The 20217-nt window shown below is 30.8% G+C and overlaps 2 protein-coding genes across 3 annotated transcripts; one reads left to right on the forward strand and one right to left on the reverse strand.

Moving 5' to 3' along the window:
* Positions 1-3143: 3143 nt before the first annotated feature.
* LOC110657244 (C-type lectin receptor-like tyrosine-protein kinase At1g52310) lies at positions 3144-7697 on the reverse strand. Of its 2 annotated transcripts, none has more exons than XM_058131686.1 (6): positions 7521-7697; positions 7228-7327; positions 7046-7103; positions 5493-5918; positions 4683-5253; positions 3144-4106 (listed from the first exon to the last, which is right to left on the reverse strand). In XM_058131686.1, exons 2-6 carry the CDS (start codon positions 7306-7308, stop codon positions 3581-3583), a joined length of 1662 nt encoding a protein of 553 aa, XP_057987669.1. In that variant the 5' UTR covers positions 7309-7327; positions 7521-7697; the 3' UTR covers positions 3144-3580. The 2 variants fall into 2 exon arrangements, with proteins under 2 accessions (XP_057987669.1, XP_057987668.1); XM_058131685.1 differs by having other exon boundaries at positions 7409-7697.
* A 4301-nt stretch (positions 7698-11998) lies between these two features.
* On the forward strand, positions 11999-17448 carry LOC131172007 (uncharacterized). The gene is made up of 3 exons (XM_058132949.1): positions 11999-12542; positions 12699-13059; positions 16638-17448. The coding sequence occupies exons 1-3, from the start codon at positions 11999-12001 to the stop codon at positions 17446-17448; spliced, it is 1716 nt and encodes a 571-aa protein (XP_057988932.1).
* Positions 17449-20217: the final 2769 nt, after the last annotated feature.

Below are 20217 nucleotides of genomic sequence, written 5' to 3' on the forward strand. Positions count from 1 at the left end.
AAACTTTTAATTATATCAATTTAATCATAAATCTTTCCAAATGTTTTCAATTTTAATTATAAATTTAATTAAAAATAATTAACTCATCAATTGATAAAATAATTCAAATTTTTTCATTTATTATCAATTTTAGCTGCTTCTTTTAGTTTTCTTAATATATTCAATAATTTTAGTATTTTTATCAATTTTAACCAATTTCATATTGATAAAAAAAATAATAAATGAATAATATATCTAATATTATTATCTGAATTTTTAATTTTTTTATCTCTATTTTTTTCTACTTATACTTTTAATTTATATCTTTCCTATCATTTTATTTCAAATTTAAGAAAAAAATAATAAAACCAAAATAAATGTAATTATAATTTTTAAAATGATAGATAAATTAATTAAAATAATATTTTTTTATCAATATGAGAATAATTGCTAAAATTAATATAAAAATTAAAACGACTAACTAATATCAATAATATATGCAAATATTTTAATTGCTTTTATCAATTAAATAATCTAATTAGCCTAATTGCTTAAATTGAAACTAATATTTTGAGATTAAATTGATAAAATTAAAAGATTTAACTAAAATTGAAGAAATTTATAAAGGTTTATATTTTTTCAGTCATTTAGCCATTAAATAATAATATAAAATTTATATAAATAGATAAAAATTTAAAATAATAAACATTTAAATTTGATATTAGGATTTTTTATTATATTTTAATATAAATTTAAAATTTATTTTTATTTTAAACAATTAAGTATGCAAATAATTCTAAATAATTTTTATGAATAGTATCTTTTAAAACTTTTTTTTATATATTTATAAATTATAATATTTTATTGATGTAAAGAATACAATTAATTTGAAAATATGACTAATTAATAAACAAATTCTAAGCACTTTTTAATTTTATTTAAAATTTTAGTTGATTTTATTAAAATTGTAAAATTAGTGTTACTTTTAAAATATTTTATATTTTTAATAACATTTTTATAATTATGTTAATTAAACAATTAATTTTTTTAATAATAATTTTATAATAATGTGAGGATATTTTTGTTCCTCCAATTATTCTCCTCTATTCCACTTTTATATATATATATATATATATATATATATATATATATATATATATATATATATATATATATATATATATATATATATAATACATTAAATAATTTTAAATGAATTAATGATATTTATAGGATTATAATTACAGTACTATATTGAGAAATATAATAAGTTTTTTAGTATAAGTAGAATTATTATTAAAATAATATAAATTTTGAATTTATATTAATTATTGTAACATTAAAAAATAAAATTATTAAACATTTAGTGATAAATATTTTTTTTTGTTAAAAATTATCAGCAATATATATTTTTATCATTAAATAGTATTAGCGACAGTGAATTTATATGATTCTATAATTATATTTTTTTTATTTTGTAAAAAATAAATAAAATAACAATATTTTTTATTTATTAATTTTTTATTTTAATTATTTACTTTTTATAAAATTTAGGATTAAAAATTTTAAATTTATATAAATTGCAAAATTAAAAACTTTAAATTTATATAAATTTTAAAATTAATTTAAATAATAAAATATAATCACAATTAATTTTAAAAATAAAAAATAATTTCGACAAAGCCAATATTCTTTCTTCATACATTTCTATTTTCATTCCTTTTAAAATACTAAATTAAGGCTAAAATATTACTTTATTTTTCACAAGGTAAATAAAAATTAATTTCATAAATAATCACTCTTAAATAATACATTATCTTAAAAAAAATTTAAGATTATTTAATCAAGGTGTTAAATGAAATTTGAAAGGTAACCTTTTATGTTATGAAACTGCAGTGGTTGAATAATAATATTTTGATAATCACAGTTCAAAGTAAAATTAAAGGTAAATTACTATTTATATTTTAATAAAATTAATTTTTTTTATTTTTATTTTTTAAAAAATATATTATTTAATTTTAATATTTTACTTTCATTAAATTGTTTAATCTCTCGTCAATTTCTCGGTTTGTTAATACTGATCAAACTACTATTTAATCTTTTTATTTTACCAAAACTATTTAATTCCTATATTAAAAAAAAAGACACATTAGTTAATCTCTATAATTTTACTATATTACCTATTTAGTCTCATAATTATCTTTTTATATCTAAACTACCATAATTCTCCCTCTCTTATTTCTCTCATATCCTCTTTTAGCTCTCTCTCTCTCTCTCTCTCTCTCTCTCTCTCTCTCTCTCTCTCTCTCTATATATATATATATATATATTTCTTCTCGTCTATACTCACATCTTTCTCTCCCCTCGTCTTTTTTTTTTTCTGTTGATAAAAATGGTACAAACTGTCTATACAAAAAAGTTAATCAGTTTTTCTTAAATTTCTAAGTAATTAAGGAAAATTATCTCCCGTGAGAAAATGTAAAAATAATATAAAAAGAATTAGAAAATTAAAAAAAATGTAAATTCAAATTTAGTCTCTAAATAGTAAAATTTTTATTTTTACCCATGATTGTATTTTTCAAAATATATTGACCAACTAATTAATTTCACTAAAATAAAAAAATTAAATAATAATATTTTTTAAAATACGTGGATCAACTAATTAATTTTCTTAAAATAGATACTAAATAGTAATTTAAATAATATGAATTGAAGAAAAATTTATATCCAACACATAGATTGCAATTTATGAGTTCTAACTCATATTCATACAACTCTAAAATCTCTAGCTCTATCATATTTATTTCACTAATCTACCATATGATCACATGAAAAACATAAATCACATAAATTAACCATAGTCTAGATATGCACCTTATTATTTGCGAAATAACCATTGCTTCAGGATTGCATCAACGGAAAGTCTTTTAAGGATGCCAAGAACCAAAGTCACACAAAGACAAAACTTATACATCATGACACCTTTTAGCCAATAGTTTCATAACTTCATGTGTATAACTATTAAAAAGAATTACATCTTTTAACTAATATACACAATTTTTGAATTTTGCTATCTTTTAGCAATGTACATGACTTATACATTTTAAGTCTAATAGATCTAGATTGATCCACATAAGTGATTCGAACCATATTTTCAACATGAATAACGAAAAATTTGACTAAAAGACTAAATACTAAATAGTTTAATAGAAGTAAAATACATAGACTAAATAATATATTTTTCAAAATACAGAGACTAAGTAATTAGTTCCATTAAAATACATTGCCAAAATAGTAATTTTCCCTAAAACTAAACTTCCCTGAGATCTTTTACCTGCAGCTGCTGGATGCTTGACCTTTTCCCACAAAATTCACTGTCCAAAACAGAATGATCAGCATAATCTACAGTGCAATGGAATGCATTCTTGGCTTATAAGGAAATGGAAATTCTATAACAAAATTTAAGAAACTAGAATCTATGTTAGTCCAACTCTTGCTTCTCAGTATTCTGCAATTTCTCAAGCCCTCAATGGTTGGGATAAAGAATGCCGTTGCAGTTATCTTGTAGTTAGAAAATCCCCGGGCATCCAGCCGGGTTGCCTCATTTTACAATGGATGACTGGGCCAATTGCTGTAACTGATGGACAACATGAGACATTCTCGGGCGCATTGACGGCACATGTTGTGTGCAAGTATATACGAGATCCACTACCTTTTGAATCACACCAGCTTCCGGAATTTCGGAAGAAGATGAAGATATGAGAGGATCCAAGAGATCAGGATAGCGATGTGCCTGAACCAACGGTGTGGCCCACTCAAATATACTTTGCCAACCCACTGAATCAACTGCTTGTGCAGGCCTGCGACCAGTGACTATTTCTAACAGCAGAACTCCAAAGCTGTAAACATCACTTTTCGTTGTAAGCTCATTTCTATAAACAAATTCTGGTGCAAGGTACCCATATGTACCACCTGCCATCACTGTTCTCTCGTGCATCACTTCCCATGGCACAAACTTGGAGAGACCAACTCCCATCAAGTGTGCTCCAAACTCTTCATCAAGAAGCACGTTGCTGGCACGAATATCCCGATGCACAACCTGTGGCTTAACCTTGTCATGCAAGAACCTATTCACGAGGAGAAACCAAACAAAAGACATTATGTCAGTAGAAAATAAACCATCACAGAGATTAATTGGTTAGGTATAGGCTACACATCTATGAGAAGTCCAATAATAATCTACATCTTATCATCCCTTAGCGTAAAATTTTTCAGTAGTAACACTTTTCTTTCCTTATTAAACCCTATTTGAGGCTTTGGATGGGCTGCATTTTGCGCAGCTCCATAGGGCCACCCAACCATGGTTTTGGCCCAAAAACTATGGTCCACGGGCTGCAGTTAGAAAAGAAAAAGGGCAAGAGCAGTTAGGAAAAGCCACACAAACCAATCCACCAAACAGGCAGTTATTCAGCAATCAAAGATGATGCAAAGTTTAGGAAGAAACCAAGGCAAAGAGAAAACAAAATTTCAGAGACAAAGTTAGCAGAAATTCATGTTTTATGATGTTTCAAAAACGAAGTTAGCAGGCATTTATGTTTTATGATGTCTCCAAAAACAAAGATTAACAATGATACTGCTCATGCTTCTGTTACTAGTAACAATATGCAGTTTGCAAATAAGTAACACAGGCCATGGATACTCACGCAATCCCTTGAGCAAGGGTAGTAGCTATTTTCATTCTCATAGTCCAATCCAAGCTCCTCCCTCCCCTTGGTATGTGGTGTAGCCATCTATCTAAGGGCCCATTAACTATAAACTCGTAAACAATATAGCGATCACCATGATCATAGCAACATCCTTTAATAGCCACCAAATTTGGATGATGAAGCCTTGCAACCCTTCCAATCTCAGAATAAAAATCCTTCTTCCTTTGGAAACCGGATCTCTTCAATCTCTTAACAGCAACCCTTGATCCATCAGGAAGAAGACCACTATATGTGCCACCCGTTTTTGCATCACCAAGAAGACGATTTCCTTCACTAAAATTCTTTGTAATTGACCTCAGTTCCTCATCAGTGAAGACTTTCCATGAGGCCGGAACTAATGCAGAACCTGCAGGATTATATAATTCATGGGACTTTCTGCGCTTCCTGCTCCGTCTGCAAGCAAGAAGCCAAATCACCACAGCAAACATCGTGCAGAGGATCAACCCACTAACAACTGCAAGGATAATAAGATATTCCCTGTGACAGTGCATGTGGTAGCATTTGTTTTCTGGTAACCAGGAGAGAGAGAGAGAGAGAGAGAGAGAGAGAGAGAAGAGGAAAACAAAAAGGAAAAGCATGTCAAGCACTTCTCTTCACACAAGTGACAGAAAAACATTATACACTTCCAAACACTCAAAACTACAATATGGGCATGTGAGCAAGTACATATTTCCTCAAAAGGAAATACATACAAATATAGATCAGGTATGAATAGCAATTTATCTGTAACATGTTGTGGAGGCTTACCAACATCAAGCATGCAAATAAAAGCATGAGACATGTTGCATCTCTCTTCCAGGAGATAAGTGGTACCATTATTCAACAATGTACAGAAATCAGCTCCAGAATTGTTGCGGCATGGCAAACTGGTGCAGTTTGAATCAGAAGATGGCCCAGCAAATATTGACTTATTCCAATATGATGAATTATCAGACCACTTCCAATCAAAACCAACAGTGGAGTCAATATCTCTTCCTCCAACCCAGCAGCTATTAGCAATTTGGCCACACAGCTGTTTTGCAAAGCTTAGTTCTTGAGAAGATGTCAATGCTGCCAAATGTCCACCATAGCTTTTGCAGAGGTTCTCTGACTCAACCCATGATAGGGAATTTTCTAAATATTTCAGGCACTTATTCTTGTTTGGACTGATGTCCCAGCCAGAATGGCACCATGCTGTCACCAAGAAAAATTAACCTTCAATATAGTAATTGCCACATACTTGACACAAGCTATGAGAAACCCACCCTATGCATGTTTCTACTATAATCCATTCTAAATATTTATGAAAGTAATCTCAGACATGCCAAAAATGTAGTACTTCTGTAAGAACTTCACGAGAGCCATGGAACAAATGTTAAAACAGAAAATGACACAAAATTTAAATTCAATATGTCCTATCTGTCAAGTTATTTTTGGGATGCATTTTCCAGGCTTGCATCTACTATAATTTCTGTTTATACGGCATTAGTATTGTAAACTGTTAATGCATCAGAACCATTGGAGCTATGCTGTAACGTTAGTACACTCACCACATATTAGTGGTCATTGTTTTAAGTAACATAAAAATAACTTCATTTACTTGAAAACTGAGGAACTTTTAGCCATAATTCATGCATGATAAGACAAATTATCAAAAGAAAGATGATTTTTTTTTTTCTTAAATAAAAGCGATTATCTTCTCCTCATGATTGTGTTGAAAGCTTCCGTCTTTGCAATTTCACGATCAATATAGAAGAAGAATGAAAGACTTCAATAGTGAGAACACAAAGGAACCAGGGATTGTTCATATTTAGTACAATGTTCCTATGTTCCTCGAATTATTTCACTTTTTCTGAGATACTTTTCCACTAACGTAAATATTATACTTTCCCTTCCATAATAATCTGAAACCAGGCTTCCATCATCTTCCATACTAACTTGGATTTGAGAATCAATAATGGATTTTAAAGAATGTTTCAGCTCATTGCGTGTCTTGGTTAGTCGGTAGATAACAAAAACTAAGGTTCAATTTAGTCTTGACCAAGAATAAACAAGAGCTCATCTCATCTTTTACTCAGATCAGCTTCCCATCAATATTCCATTTATTTCATAAGTTATAAAACATTAGACCAATTCTAAAAGTGACTTTTGGGAGAGGCACATAATTTCAATGAGAAACTACATAAACTCTTTTCTACCACAGAATTTTTTTTTTCTTTAAAAGAAAAAAAAATGAGAAGCAAAACTATACTTCAGCTTTCAAGAAAAGAAACAAACCGCTCTAACCATCTCTAATACAAGAAAAGAAATGCTACTCACACCTTTACTGCTTTCATTCTTGGAAGCTACCAGTGAACTATGAACTGTGTCATTTGATATCTAAAAAAAGCAACAAAAAAAAAAAGAATTAAAATACAAATTCAACAACGCAACACACTTAAATTCTTGCAAAATGCGCAACAAATCAAATATTTTTCAAAAGAGTTGCATTTGCTAAACTCACTGTTTCAGAGACAGCAAACCGGGGCACAATAAAAGCAGTCAAAAGCACAGAAAATTGCAGGAGGGTCAGTTCCAATTCCATCACAACTATTTCCCAAACTCTACAACAAATTAAAAGAAAAAAAAAATCAGAAACTGGTTACTCAGAAGCAAGAACATAATCCAGAACGAAAGAAAGTTACCCAATTGAGCAGCAAGCATAAAACTTCAAAATCCACAATAACAAAAAAGGGAAAATGGACCCTAACTCTCCGTTTAGCTACCCAGAGAAGAAAAATTAAAACTTTCCAGCACCTGTGAAATGGGTCAGTTCAACTTGTTCGTAGCATCCCTTGCAGATTCAATCTGTGAGAGAGAAACCAGAAGAAGGTCCAGTTCTTAGCAACATTTAGCTGTGTGTTGGATCAGTTAATAGCAAGGACGTATTAATGGAGGTTGTTAGGAGTTTCTAACACCACCACCAAGACTTCACTCACTCCTCTGGCGTCTTAAATGCAGTTCTTGCCTGCAAATTGTAAATAAATAATAATAATTTTTCATACGTTTTTAGTGAATTTAATATAATTTAAAATGTAAATTCATATCATTCATGTTTATTACAAATTATATTCAATATTATAATTTATATTTATTTCAAATTTGTTTTAAAGAATTTATTTCGGATGTTATATGTGAAAAAAAATAATAAAAGAGGGAGAAAATGTGGGGTGGAGCAAATGTAAGAAAAGAGAATGTGCACATAAATAGTAATAAATGGAGTATTCACAAAAATTATTATATTTAAATTTTTATTTTATTAACATTTTTAATATTTGTATATATTTTAAATTTAATTAAAATTTATTTTAAATTACTTAAATTTATTTAAATTTAATTATTATATTATTATTTAAATAATGTCTAAATTTATTTAGAATTATATATTTTATTTAATTATATAAAAATATATTTTTATTAATAATTTGTATTTAAAGATTTAATAATTTTATAAAATATTTTAAATATATTTTAAAAATAGAATATAGAAATATTATTATAAAAATATATATTTTATATATAATTAATTATTTATATAAACAAAATCCAATGACGAGTGTTTAACATATCAAACTCAAGTCCAATAAAAAGATTATTTTTTAAAAATTAAACTCATCCTAGATTCGATTTTACACTATTTAAATTAATTTTAATAGGGTTTATTGAGATCACATAACTAATAATCAACCCGTTGTCATCTCTAATTGTGTGAACAAAATCTAAATGACCTGATTCAAAAATATTATCAAATTATTTAAAATTTTATCTCTTTTGATAGAATTTAATTTTAATTATATTCAATTTCATAAAATTGAATTCTCTAAACTAAAATCTTTTTTAAATCAAATATTAAAAATTGGAATTTTATAAAATTTTATGAAATTTATTTAAATTAAATACAACTTTAAGCGTTTGATAACACCATTAACTATCTTAAACTATTATTCAGTAACATAACAAATTTTAGAATATTAGCAATAGAAAGTGTATAATTTTAATACGGCCACAGATAAAAAAAAAAAGTTAAATCTTATCGTATTTTGGTAATTTTACTTAATTTTTTTAATTTTGATAGAATTAGTCAAAATTGAAGAAAAATTTTATTCAAAATTTTCAAAAATTTAAAAGCTTCTTATAATTTTATCCAATTTTTCTGACATATTCTTTCACTCCATTTTCTAAGTAATTCCACCTTACTAATGCCGTTAACTACTTTTAAATTTTATTTTGATATTTATAATACATTAAAATTCTTAATTATTTGATTAAATTAGATATTTTTAGTTACACTCTCTCTCTTCTTGCTGCCATCAAATCTTATCACTATTTAATGTTTATTTGTTATTAAAATAAAATTATAAAAAAGTTGATAATTAAGATAATTTTCGGTTTTCAATGATAGTTAAAAAATAAATAGAAAAATAAAGTTCAAAATTTAATTAACAAAAATTAAATAAAATTTTAACAACATTAAAAATTTTGGTCCATTTTACTAAGATTAAAATGATTGAATAAAATTGTGAAAACATGATAATGTTTGACTTTTTGGCTCAATAGAGCTATTAAAATTATACCATTTCTATTGCTAATATCCTAAAATTTTTTATGTTACTGAAAAATAGTTTTAGATAGTTAATGGTGTTATTCTAAAATTTGTTATTCAAAAATTTTCGGAATTTTTAGATAAATTTTTTGTATATTTTTTTAATTTTGGCCTATTCTATCAAAATTAAAAGATTGTATAAATTTGCTAAAATGTGATGAGTCTTTTTTTTTTTTTTTCAATAGGCCATATTAATATAGTTAGAATGAAAAAGGAAAAACAAGACAATGTGACATTTTATATTTTTTAAAATTATTAAGAAAGTAAGGTCGATCTTTATTTTAATATAATAATAAAATTATTAGTAAATTATGAGAATTTTTTAAATTTCATAAAAAAAGTATTAATTTATCATCTGTGTTGATTCTCATACAGATTTTTTTCATCCAACACCATTATAAAAAAAATTAAGATTTCTTTATTATTTAGCTTCCTTTGAATTAGTAAAATATACTTTTGGCCCATTAAATATTTTCACATAGTTGTATTAGTGTTGAATTAAAATTATGAATAATATATCTAGTTACTTTCTTCTCTAAATTCTCTCTCTCTCTCTCTCTCTCTCTCTCTTGTTCTTTCATTTGCAAGTTTTTTGGCATGGCCATTTGATGTGCCATATGATAACATGAGATACGAGGGCCCATTGACTAAGTCCAAAAGCAAGCTCATTACTTTACTTACTTGTATTCAAAATTAAAAAAGTTGGGCTGGACTTAGCAAGTCCATGGGGCATGTGAGATAGGTGCATGCTAAAATATTTGAGCTTAAGTTAAAATAAAGATAATGGGCTGATTATAAAGAAAACAAGTCCATATGTGTGTAAAAGGCCCCTATTTACTGTTTGGAATTGACCAAGTCAAAGAAATCAGAAGGAGATTGAAATATATTTCAATTAAGGAAGGAAATAAGGTTGAAAAGTCACTAAATCTCCTCAAATTCGTGCATCACTCTATAAGCAGATTTCTGAAGTGTTTCTTTTAAAAAATTCAATATTATTTTCTATTTAGAAGACTATTCAAACTTCCTATTTAGTAACCTTGCTATTTTCCTTTATAGTATTTGTAATTAGCCTATATAAAGGCTAACTCTTGTAAGCTCAAAACATTCTGAATTTTAATCACAATAGCAAGTGCTGCTTTTTCTTTTTTATTAAATATTCTTTGTTTGTGGTGAAGTCTTGACTTATCACAAGAAGTTACTTGTGTAGCGTCTTGATTGGGATTATATTCTTTGTGGCGATATTACTCTTATCAAAGCTTACATTCCATAGTTATCTTCTTATTTTTGCCTTTTATTACTGTTGCATCTTAAATCATAAAATACCAAAAAGAAATTCCTTTCTTTTTTTTCTGTTGAAGTTGAATTTGGTGTTATATTGCTTAATTTTGGCTTATTCTTGTTCCTTGATTCATTCAAGAAAAATTTCTTATCTTTCATAACTAATCAATTTTCATTCTCTCATTCACAAGGCACGTCAGTTTGGTATCAGAGCCTTAGTTAAGCAGCACCTTGAAGCCTTTGGGTTGCAAACACATGAGGGAGTGAACCAACCTGTCCTTTAACCGAGTGAAACACTTAGTGAGTTTGATTGCGATAGCAACATGTTTGATGAAGGAAAAGTGGCTCTGCCAGTTCCAAGAGTTCTCACATTGGATCAAGCACATATGCTAAGACTTGAAAGACAGCAGAATGCAATGCAAGAGCAAATTGCTCAAATCAGACAAGCTTTGACAAGACTAGTTGCACTCCAACCACAAAGAGAGCGCAATGGTCCTAGGCAAGAAGGGCATGGTGATGATGATGATGAAGAACCAGGAGTTGAAGAAGGTGCTTATGATCAACGCCTGCCTAGGCGTTCACATGGCAAACGAGACAATATCAATATGAAGATTCCAACTTTTGGAGGTACCAGCTCACCGAAAGAGTACCTAGATGGGTACAAAGAGTCGATAAAATTTTTGAGTATCAAGAGTACAGTGAAACAAATAAGTGCAAACTTGCTGCCATTGAGTTTATTGATTATGCAAACTTATGGTGGGAGAACGTGAAGGCTCAAAGACGTAGGGATGGGCTTGATGATGTACAAACTTAGCGTAAGATGAAAAGAATCATGGAGAAGTGATTTGTACCTGAATATTACAAACAGGAGTTGTATATCAAACTCCAAAGTTTGCGCCAAGGTGGAATGTGTGTGGAAGACTATATTAAAGAATTTGAGATGTTGATGTTGAGATGTGATGTGAGGGAACCACAAGAACAAACCATTGCCCATTTTCTTGGTGGTTTGAATTATGAAGTTGCTAATACTGTTGAATTGCAACCATATGTGTTTTTGCAGGATGTGATCAAACTTGTCATTAAGGTTGAAAGGCAAAGAATGAAAGGTGGATACAAGGGCACTACTACCAAAGCATTAACAAAACCTTCTAACACTATCACCCCACTTACTAGTGATAAAGGTGGCATGAAGAAGCATGATAAAGGGGAGAGCTCTACCAAAGCACCAGTTAGTGTAAGCAAGGGCAAGTAGAAGGAAGTAGATCCAGCCCCTCCCAAAAGAAGTAGAGACATAAAATGCTTCAAGTGCCTTGGCCATGGACACATTGCTTCAGAATGACCCAACAAGAGAGTAATGGTGTTGAGGGAAGCCCAATGGGAGCTAGAGAGTGAAGATGAGACTTGCGAGGAGGAAGAGAATCAAGAAGCATATGGTGATGAGGAAGTAGAGTATGCTGATGTTTGGGAGATGTTAGTGGTCAGAAGAACCTTAAGTGCAGTTGTAACAAAAAAGGAAGAGCAAAGAGAGAACATCTTCTATACCGGATGCACTATTCTCAATAAGGTATGTAATGTCATTATTAATGGTAGTAGTTGTACTAATGTTGCTTCTATTATCTTAGTGGAGAAACTTAATTCGTCCATCTTAGTGCATCCTCATCCTTATAAATTGCAATGGTTGAATGATGATGGTGATGTTAAAGTGAATAAGCTAGTAGTTGTTCCTTTCTCCATAGGCAAGTATAAAGATGAAGTTGTGTGTGACATTGTGCCTATGAATGCTAGTCATTTGTTGTTAGGGAGGCCATGGCAATTTTATAGAAGGGCTGTGTATGATGCATTTAAAAATACTTATTCTTTTATGAAGGATGGGAAAAGAATTGTATTAACCCCTCTTAGTACCTAACAAATACATCAAGAGCAGCTAATTAGTAAAAAGGAAAAGAAAGAGAGTCTGTTTCTCAACAAGGGGGATGTTTTGAAGGCTATCACTAACCATAATTTTATTTTTGCGCTTATTGTTAAAGAATTGCTAGAATCTAATTACATTACAGTTCCTCCTATGGTGGCTGAACTATTGGAAGAATTTAGAGATATTTTTCCTAAAGTGATGCCAGAAAGACTACCTTCCCTTCGTGGCATTGAGCATCAAATTGATTTAATTCCTGGAGCAGCATTACCAAATAGACCAACCTACAGAAGTAATCCGAAAGAGGCTAAGGAGTTGCATAAACAAGTCATGGAGCTGTTGAAAAAGGGCTATGTTCATGAATCCATGAGCCCATGTTCTGTTCCAGCTTTATTAGTGCCCAAAAAGGATGGTTCCATGCTTATGTGTGTTGATAATAGGGCCATTAACAAAATCACTATAAAGTATCGCTATCCCATTCCTACCATGTCACACATTACCCCTCTGTAAGGTATAACATGATCCCGTAGAATACCTAATGAACTACCGCACTTCACCTACCGATAACTTATTAAGTACCCTATAAGGGATTTTAAAACAATCTTCTTACTTTTGTTAAGTGGTGAGCATTTTCTAATTGGTATTTAAAACATTTAATTAACATTAAAACTAGTTAATATTTTTGGTCTATTTTATTTCTCCGCAAATTTTATAAAAATTTTGTCAGAGTTCCTTCTGTATTTTGAGAAAACAGTTCTTCAAATATCTGAAAAAAAGCACTTCTAAAAATTTTCTCAACCACTACTTCAATTTCACAATCAATCTCAACAATTTCTCAAATCTCAAAATTCAACAGTCAACATTTCTCAATTTTCAAAATTCAATCATCAGTAAAATAATATCTATCAATCTCATTCAAATTAAAATAAAACATTTCCATTTATTAAAGACAACAATCTATATATATACATCATACCAAAATCTACAGTATGAAAATTTAAACTAAATTTTATTACAACTTTATACAAATTTTGTACAAACTGCTCAAGACTGATTTACATGTCCATACATTTATGTGCAATACATACATCAAAATAAATATTTACAGGCATGGTATAAATTATACCCGATAACTTCAAGCTGATAAATCCTCAATTTTCAGCAGCTCAGTCTGCTGCTCCTCTAGTCTCTATATCTGCGACAGCAATAAAAGCTATCGCTGAGTACTAGGACTCAGTGGTGCACAACATACTAAAATAATCTTTATGCAGAACTTAAATCACATTTATTCAAAAATTTGACTGAACATGAGAATTAAATACAAATCATGCATTATGAGATTTTAATCCCAAACAATTTCATTTTGAAGTATCAAATCATATTTCATAAAATCCACAGTTAGTTCACGCCATTCGAAACAAATAGAATCTCAATAGCCAGAGGCTAAAGAGAAATCACATCACAAGGCTAGCTAGCTCAAATGTATGGATATCCATTCACATCCTCTTCTATTGGCACACCTCAACACTTCTCCAGAGAATGAATTAAAATTCGAAACTAATTACCCCCACTAGTCGTGCTAGTGAGGTGTTCAAATATATGGGCATGACATTGTGGTTTCAAAACTTATCTTAACAATTTGCTAAACATTGTCATTTCAAATATACACAGTAACTTTCACAATTTAAATCAAAACATCATAAATAAGGTCACAATACTTTCAACAATTCAAAGCAAAAGTAAAATGCATATTTCATTCACTTAATCAATGAATTTTAAAGCATAGTGATGTTGTGCACAAACCTCAAGCGAGTCGCCTCTTGGCCTTGACTCGGTTCCTAGGGTTCTTTCCCGGTATTCTTTTCAATTGAAACACACAAATTTACAGTGTTTCAGTACCATAACTTAGCATAAATCCAAAAATAAATTTAACTTCACTTTTACCTAGCTATAACATGCTAAACTCGACGTTCTTGAAATTTTGTGTTTCGGGTTACTATTTACTACACTATTCAAGTCAAATTGTTGACTTTCTAAGGCTTAATAGGTATGGGAATTCCAACTTCACCCACATACCACATTTTGGTCACTAAATTTTTTGGTTTTGGTTATTTATTCAAATTCTAAGTCTTTTTGGTAAATTTGATAATTTTCTGTTTTAGAGTCTAAGGTTGCACTATTCCATTGGTCACTTTACTGTTGGAATTTGGAAAAAATTTCTTCATAGAAAATGTTCCCTATTGTCTTAAGTTTATTATCCTTTTTGAATCACTCCAATTGGAGTTTTGTAGCTCAAGTTATAGCCATTTGAACCATAGCTGCCGGATTAGACACAACCCAGAATTCTGGGCAATTTTTGGTGCTGGCAGTTTTGGGTCACCAACTTGGGGTGGCCAAATGACTTAGTTAATGGCATAATTTGAGTTGGTGTTCTTCATGAAAGTTTTAGGTCTATATCTCATCTAACTACTGGTAAAATTTCAGATCATTTTGACCTTCCTAGCTCATGTTATGGGCAAATGAATAAACACTGTTCATTTGGTCAGTTTGCAGAGGGACAGACTGAGATTTTTCAAGTTTGGTCAATTTGTTCACTAGGTTTTGGTCACTTTTTGGGCATGCTTCCTAAATGAAAATTGTGTCATTTAGTGTCTATTTTCATTCCCAATTGGTCCCATACCAATTGGACTTGTAAAATTTCATTTTGGTCCCTTAAAAGAAATTTGGTCATGCTGCCAGCAGCATGACCATACTCCATCCGAATTTGGCCTTAACTCCCACCATTCCAACACACTTCATTTGGTTACAAATGATCATTTTTCACTTCACATTAGGTCAAAGACATCATTTACCACTTCCTCACATTTTTTGTCTCTAAATCCTAATGTTCAAAACCCTAATTCACGAACTCATGCATTTAGCTACTTTCAAAGTCTTTAATCCTAACCATTCAACTAATTAAAGTTCCTATACCCATTAAAACCATTCAAATCATGCAAATCACCCTCCCCTTCATTCTAGCTGAATTTCAACTTAGTCCCTCAACAATTTGTTTCATTTCATTTTAAGTTTATTTCTATGTTCTTGATGTTATACACACACTAATTAAACTAAAAATTTGAAGTTTGCATTACTAACCTTGCTTGGAGGGTTTTTAAGCTTCCCTTTCTTCAAGTCTTTCTTCTTCTTTTTACTCTCTAATGCTTCCTCAACATGTAAAGAGAATTTTTAATGTTGGGACTTTGTGAATTTATGGAAGAGAGTGGGGAAATTTAAGCTTTCTTTCCCTTAACAATGGTGGAACATGGTGAAGGAATGGAGAGAGAGATGGGGCGGCAACAAGGTGAGGAAGAACACTTTTGATCCTTTTTTTTTTCTTTTCCTTTTTGTTTTTATGTCTTTAGGAAGACCAAAAATCTAATTAATTAAATATATTAATTATTATTTTTATGGCATCATGCATGATGTCATCACCTTTTTAACTTTTTTATTTTCTTTTTTTTTTCTATTTATTTTTCTATTAGCTCTTTAATTTAATTCTCGATTTTGAAATTTTCTTTTCTTCCATTTTAATTGACAGTTAGGTCAGGAGTCAGCTCTCGGGGTCAATTGACCAAATTGCCCATCGTGATTTTCTCGGTTTGCAATTAATTCAATATTTCTTCCGGCTCCCTAAATTGATTATTTGACTGGCTTAACAGTTCTTTTTCGTGATTTTCTCTTTTCCACTGTGTTTATAATAATCCTAAGGACCGCAGCGTCACATTTTACGGTTCGAAATTTGAGTTTAAAATGACTTCGCAGTCCTTCCCGAGAAGGTCACCCATCGCTATGACTCTCAACTCGTTTAACTTCTTATGTTCTGTTTTTCTTATTTATACTTAACTAATTAACAATTACTAATTATTTGTGTTTATAGCTTATCTAGTTGTCATAAGTGTGGTTCTAATCCCCTTAATTGTCCGGACCAACACTGATCACCGGAACAGTGAAATATACCAGGCTATACAAATAGGAGTGTAACATGCCACTTCATTGGTAAATTTGTGGTTGTTTATTTTGATGATATTCTGATTTATAGCAGGAGTTTTGAAGATCATCTCAAGCATCTAAGGGCTATTTTTGAAGTTCTACACCAAGAAAAGTTGTATGCGAACATCAAGAAGTACATTTTTTGCCACTATCAAGTCACATTCCTTGGCTTTGTGGTATCCAAACATGGCATGGAGGTAGGCAAAGGGAAGGTGCAAGCAATACTAGAATGGCCAGTACCAACTACAATCTTGGAGGTGAGAAGTTTTCATGGCTTAACCTCTTTCTACAGGAGGTTTGTAAAGAATTTCAGCACCATCATGGCCCCTATAACAGAGTGCTTAAAGAAGGAAGGGAAATTTAATTGGAGTGAAGCTGCCCAAAAGAGTTTTGAACTCATCAAAGCAAAACTAAACTCTACTCCAATACTTGTATTGCCGGATTTTTTGAAGACCTTTGAGGTAGAATGCGATGCTTCCAGAGTGGGAATTGGGGTTGTTCTAATGCAAGAAAGGCGTCCCATTACTTATTTCAGTGAAAAGTTGAATGGAGCTAGTTTGAACTACTCAACCTATGAAAAAGAGTTTTATGCTCTTGTTCGTGCCTTGGAGACTTGGCAACACTACCTCTTGCCAAGAGAGTTTGTTGTCCACACAGACCATAAGTCCTTGAAGCACCTAAAAGGACAAAGTAAGCTAAACAAGCGGTGTGCCAAATGCGTGGAGTTTCTTGAATCATTCCCATATGTAATCAAGTATATGAAGGGACACCCCAACATTGTGGCCGATGCATTATCTAGGAGGTATGCCTTAATCTCTTTGCTAAATACTAAGTTTTTGGGATTTGAATTGATGATTAAGTAATATAAGTCAGATAGGGACTTTTCTTCTATCTATGATTCTTGCAAAGGGAAAGTCTTTCAAAGATTCTACCAACATGATGGCTACCTCTTTAAAATAGGAAAGTAGTGTATTCCCAACTGTTCTATCAGAGAATTTGTAACACCCTTACTGTAGTAATTTCATACATTCTACTGTTCCGGTTATCGGTGTTCGTTCGGATAGCTAGAATTTCTGGAAAAATATTTAGACTAGAGTAAGGAATCATAAATAACTCAAATAATAATAAGAAAAATTTAGGAAAAATTTTAGAAATAAAATACAACCAAGTTAAATGAGCCGGTGCCCTAGCGATGGGTAACCTAGTGGGAAGTTGCAGTCTTCGCAGCTAGGAGCCCTAAACCCAGAAGAAAATTTATAAAATAATTTTTGGGACTCTAAAGAAGAGTCATTGAGGTTTCTATGGCATTAGAATGTCAAGAAAATACTTAGAAAAATTTTTAGATCGGCACAGATGATTTTGGCTCAATAAGCCAAACGGAGGGCATTTTAGTCATTTCGTCTTCAGAGATGATTTTTGGCCGACTTGTCCAATTAAGTAAATAATTATTATGATCCAAAATATGAATTAATATTGATAAAAATTTAATTGAAAATAAGTAAAAGATGGAAGAAAGAAAAGAAAACAAAAATGAAATAAAAATCAAATTTATGGCATAGGATGATACAATTAAAACCCTATCAACCAATCATATTTAATCAAGCATAAGAATAAAAGTCAAAAGACCCTAAATTAAACCAAAATTCTGCATTTTCTTCCTTGTACCCATTTTGGCCAAAAATCTCTCATCTCTCTCTTCCATGAAAATTTTCTTCATCTCTCTTAATTTTCATTGATTTCCCTCCACAAAACCCTAAACCTTCTTCATTAAAACTTATCTACACCACTTGGGAAGGTGTTTGGCTGCCAAGAAAACCAAAGAAAGTGAAGGAAAGTGAAGGGTAGAAATTCATCCAAGAGGTTAGTGCTAATTTTCTTGCTTCCACTCTTTTCTAAGCATGAATTTAAGTAGAGTTAAGTTGAAAATTTGAAGAAAAATGAATTAAAGATGCATGAACTTGCCCCATGAAATTTCGGCAGCCTTAGGGTACCTAGAGTTTCATCAACTTGATTGCATAATGTTATGTATGGCTGTCATTGAACATGATTTTGGTGTTTTAATTCATGGATTTTGTGTGTATGAAGAATTGTAGTTGTTAGAGTTAGGGTTTGGGGCACAAAATTTGGATTTGCTCATATGTTAGTGAATGGGAGTTCTAATGGTCAATTAGTGACCATTTGGCTGTGTATGATGAGGAATTGAAGTGAATTGTAGCTTTGGATTTGAGGTTGGGTGTGCTGCCTTGAGTACCCTGTAGGTCTGGATGTGAGTCCAGCATGTTTGGGCAGCTATAACATGGATTGTGTAGGTTCAATTGGTGCAAAGCCAATTGGACATGAAATTAGACACATAATGGCACAACTTTGATGAAGGAACCCTGTCCAGAAACCAAACTTAGAATGCCCTAAAAATTGACCAAATCAGGGTAACACACATTTTACCTGGGCAAAATGACCAAATGAACAGTGTTCATTCATTTGGTCATAACTCAGTGTAGAAAGGTCCAATTGATTTGAAATTTATGTCAATAAAAAGTTTAGACAATTTAGAACAACTTTTATGTTGAACACAAACTCTAATTCTGGACTTAACCTGTGACACCCCTTACCCGTCTACAGTATATCCGAGTAAGATATGTCACACGGTGTACCGGAACACTCTATTTTATCTCAATCATTTTTATTCTTCCTTAATTAATTTTTATCATAGTTTTGAATATAACTTGTGAAATATAATTCATTTAAGTCATTTATTGAAATTATAATTTATTTAAGGTTCCGAAAATTTTATAGAAAATTCGCAGTAAGCTAAAAATGGAGAAAACAGTTCTTCGAAACCTGTGAAAAACACTTCCAATATTTTCAATCAATCCCAAACTCCATTTCATCAACAAAATCTCAATATGTTTTTCAACAACATTTCCATTTCTCAATCATTCATCTCATATGATAATCATGTAAAAGTCATAAATAAATGTTCACTTTTTCATTCATAAACACAATTTCTACTATTTACATTAATACCAAAATACATTACATAAGTTTCAATTACATATGAGAAAATAAAAGTTAATTACAAAATATCAAAATAAAAGCTAGTGTCCTACCAATGCAATCGATGACGGTGAGGTGACACGGACACTATGCAGTGCGCAGGAGGTCTCACCCGGTCGTGGTCTACTGGGCTCTCGATCAAGATCTCGGAACCTACGCGTGGCAAAGCAACGCGCTAAGCAATAATGCTTAGTGGTGCCAATAATAAAATAAAAATAATAGAAAATAAATATGCAGTGAATGTATCGATGTCTTATTGCAAATAAATTTTCGATGAGTATTTGTAGTCTTACTTATTTTGTACTTGTTATATTCATTATTTCATTAAATTTATCCACTTTCATTTTTGGTTGCCCAAGTAACCTATCTTTGAACGGATTTGGATAAATGGGTAAGCGCACTGGGTATCAAGTACCTCAGGCCATCACACCATCGGTCACATATGTGTCTCCCGATGTGCAACAAAACAGCTAATAAGCTGTAATAACATTAGGCACAAGGCCAAGTATCAACATAATATCAGAATGGCTAAAAGCCATGAAATCCTGAGAATGGCATAATGCCATGTGCGATCGCTA

Source organism: Hevea brasiliensis, chromosome 13, assembly GCF_030052815.1.
Source record: "Hevea brasiliensis isolate MT/VB/25A 57/8 chromosome 13, ASM3005281v1, whole genome shotgun sequence".
Lineage (NCBI taxonomy): Eukaryota > Viridiplantae > Streptophyta > Magnoliopsida > Malpighiales > Euphorbiaceae > Hevea > Hevea brasiliensis.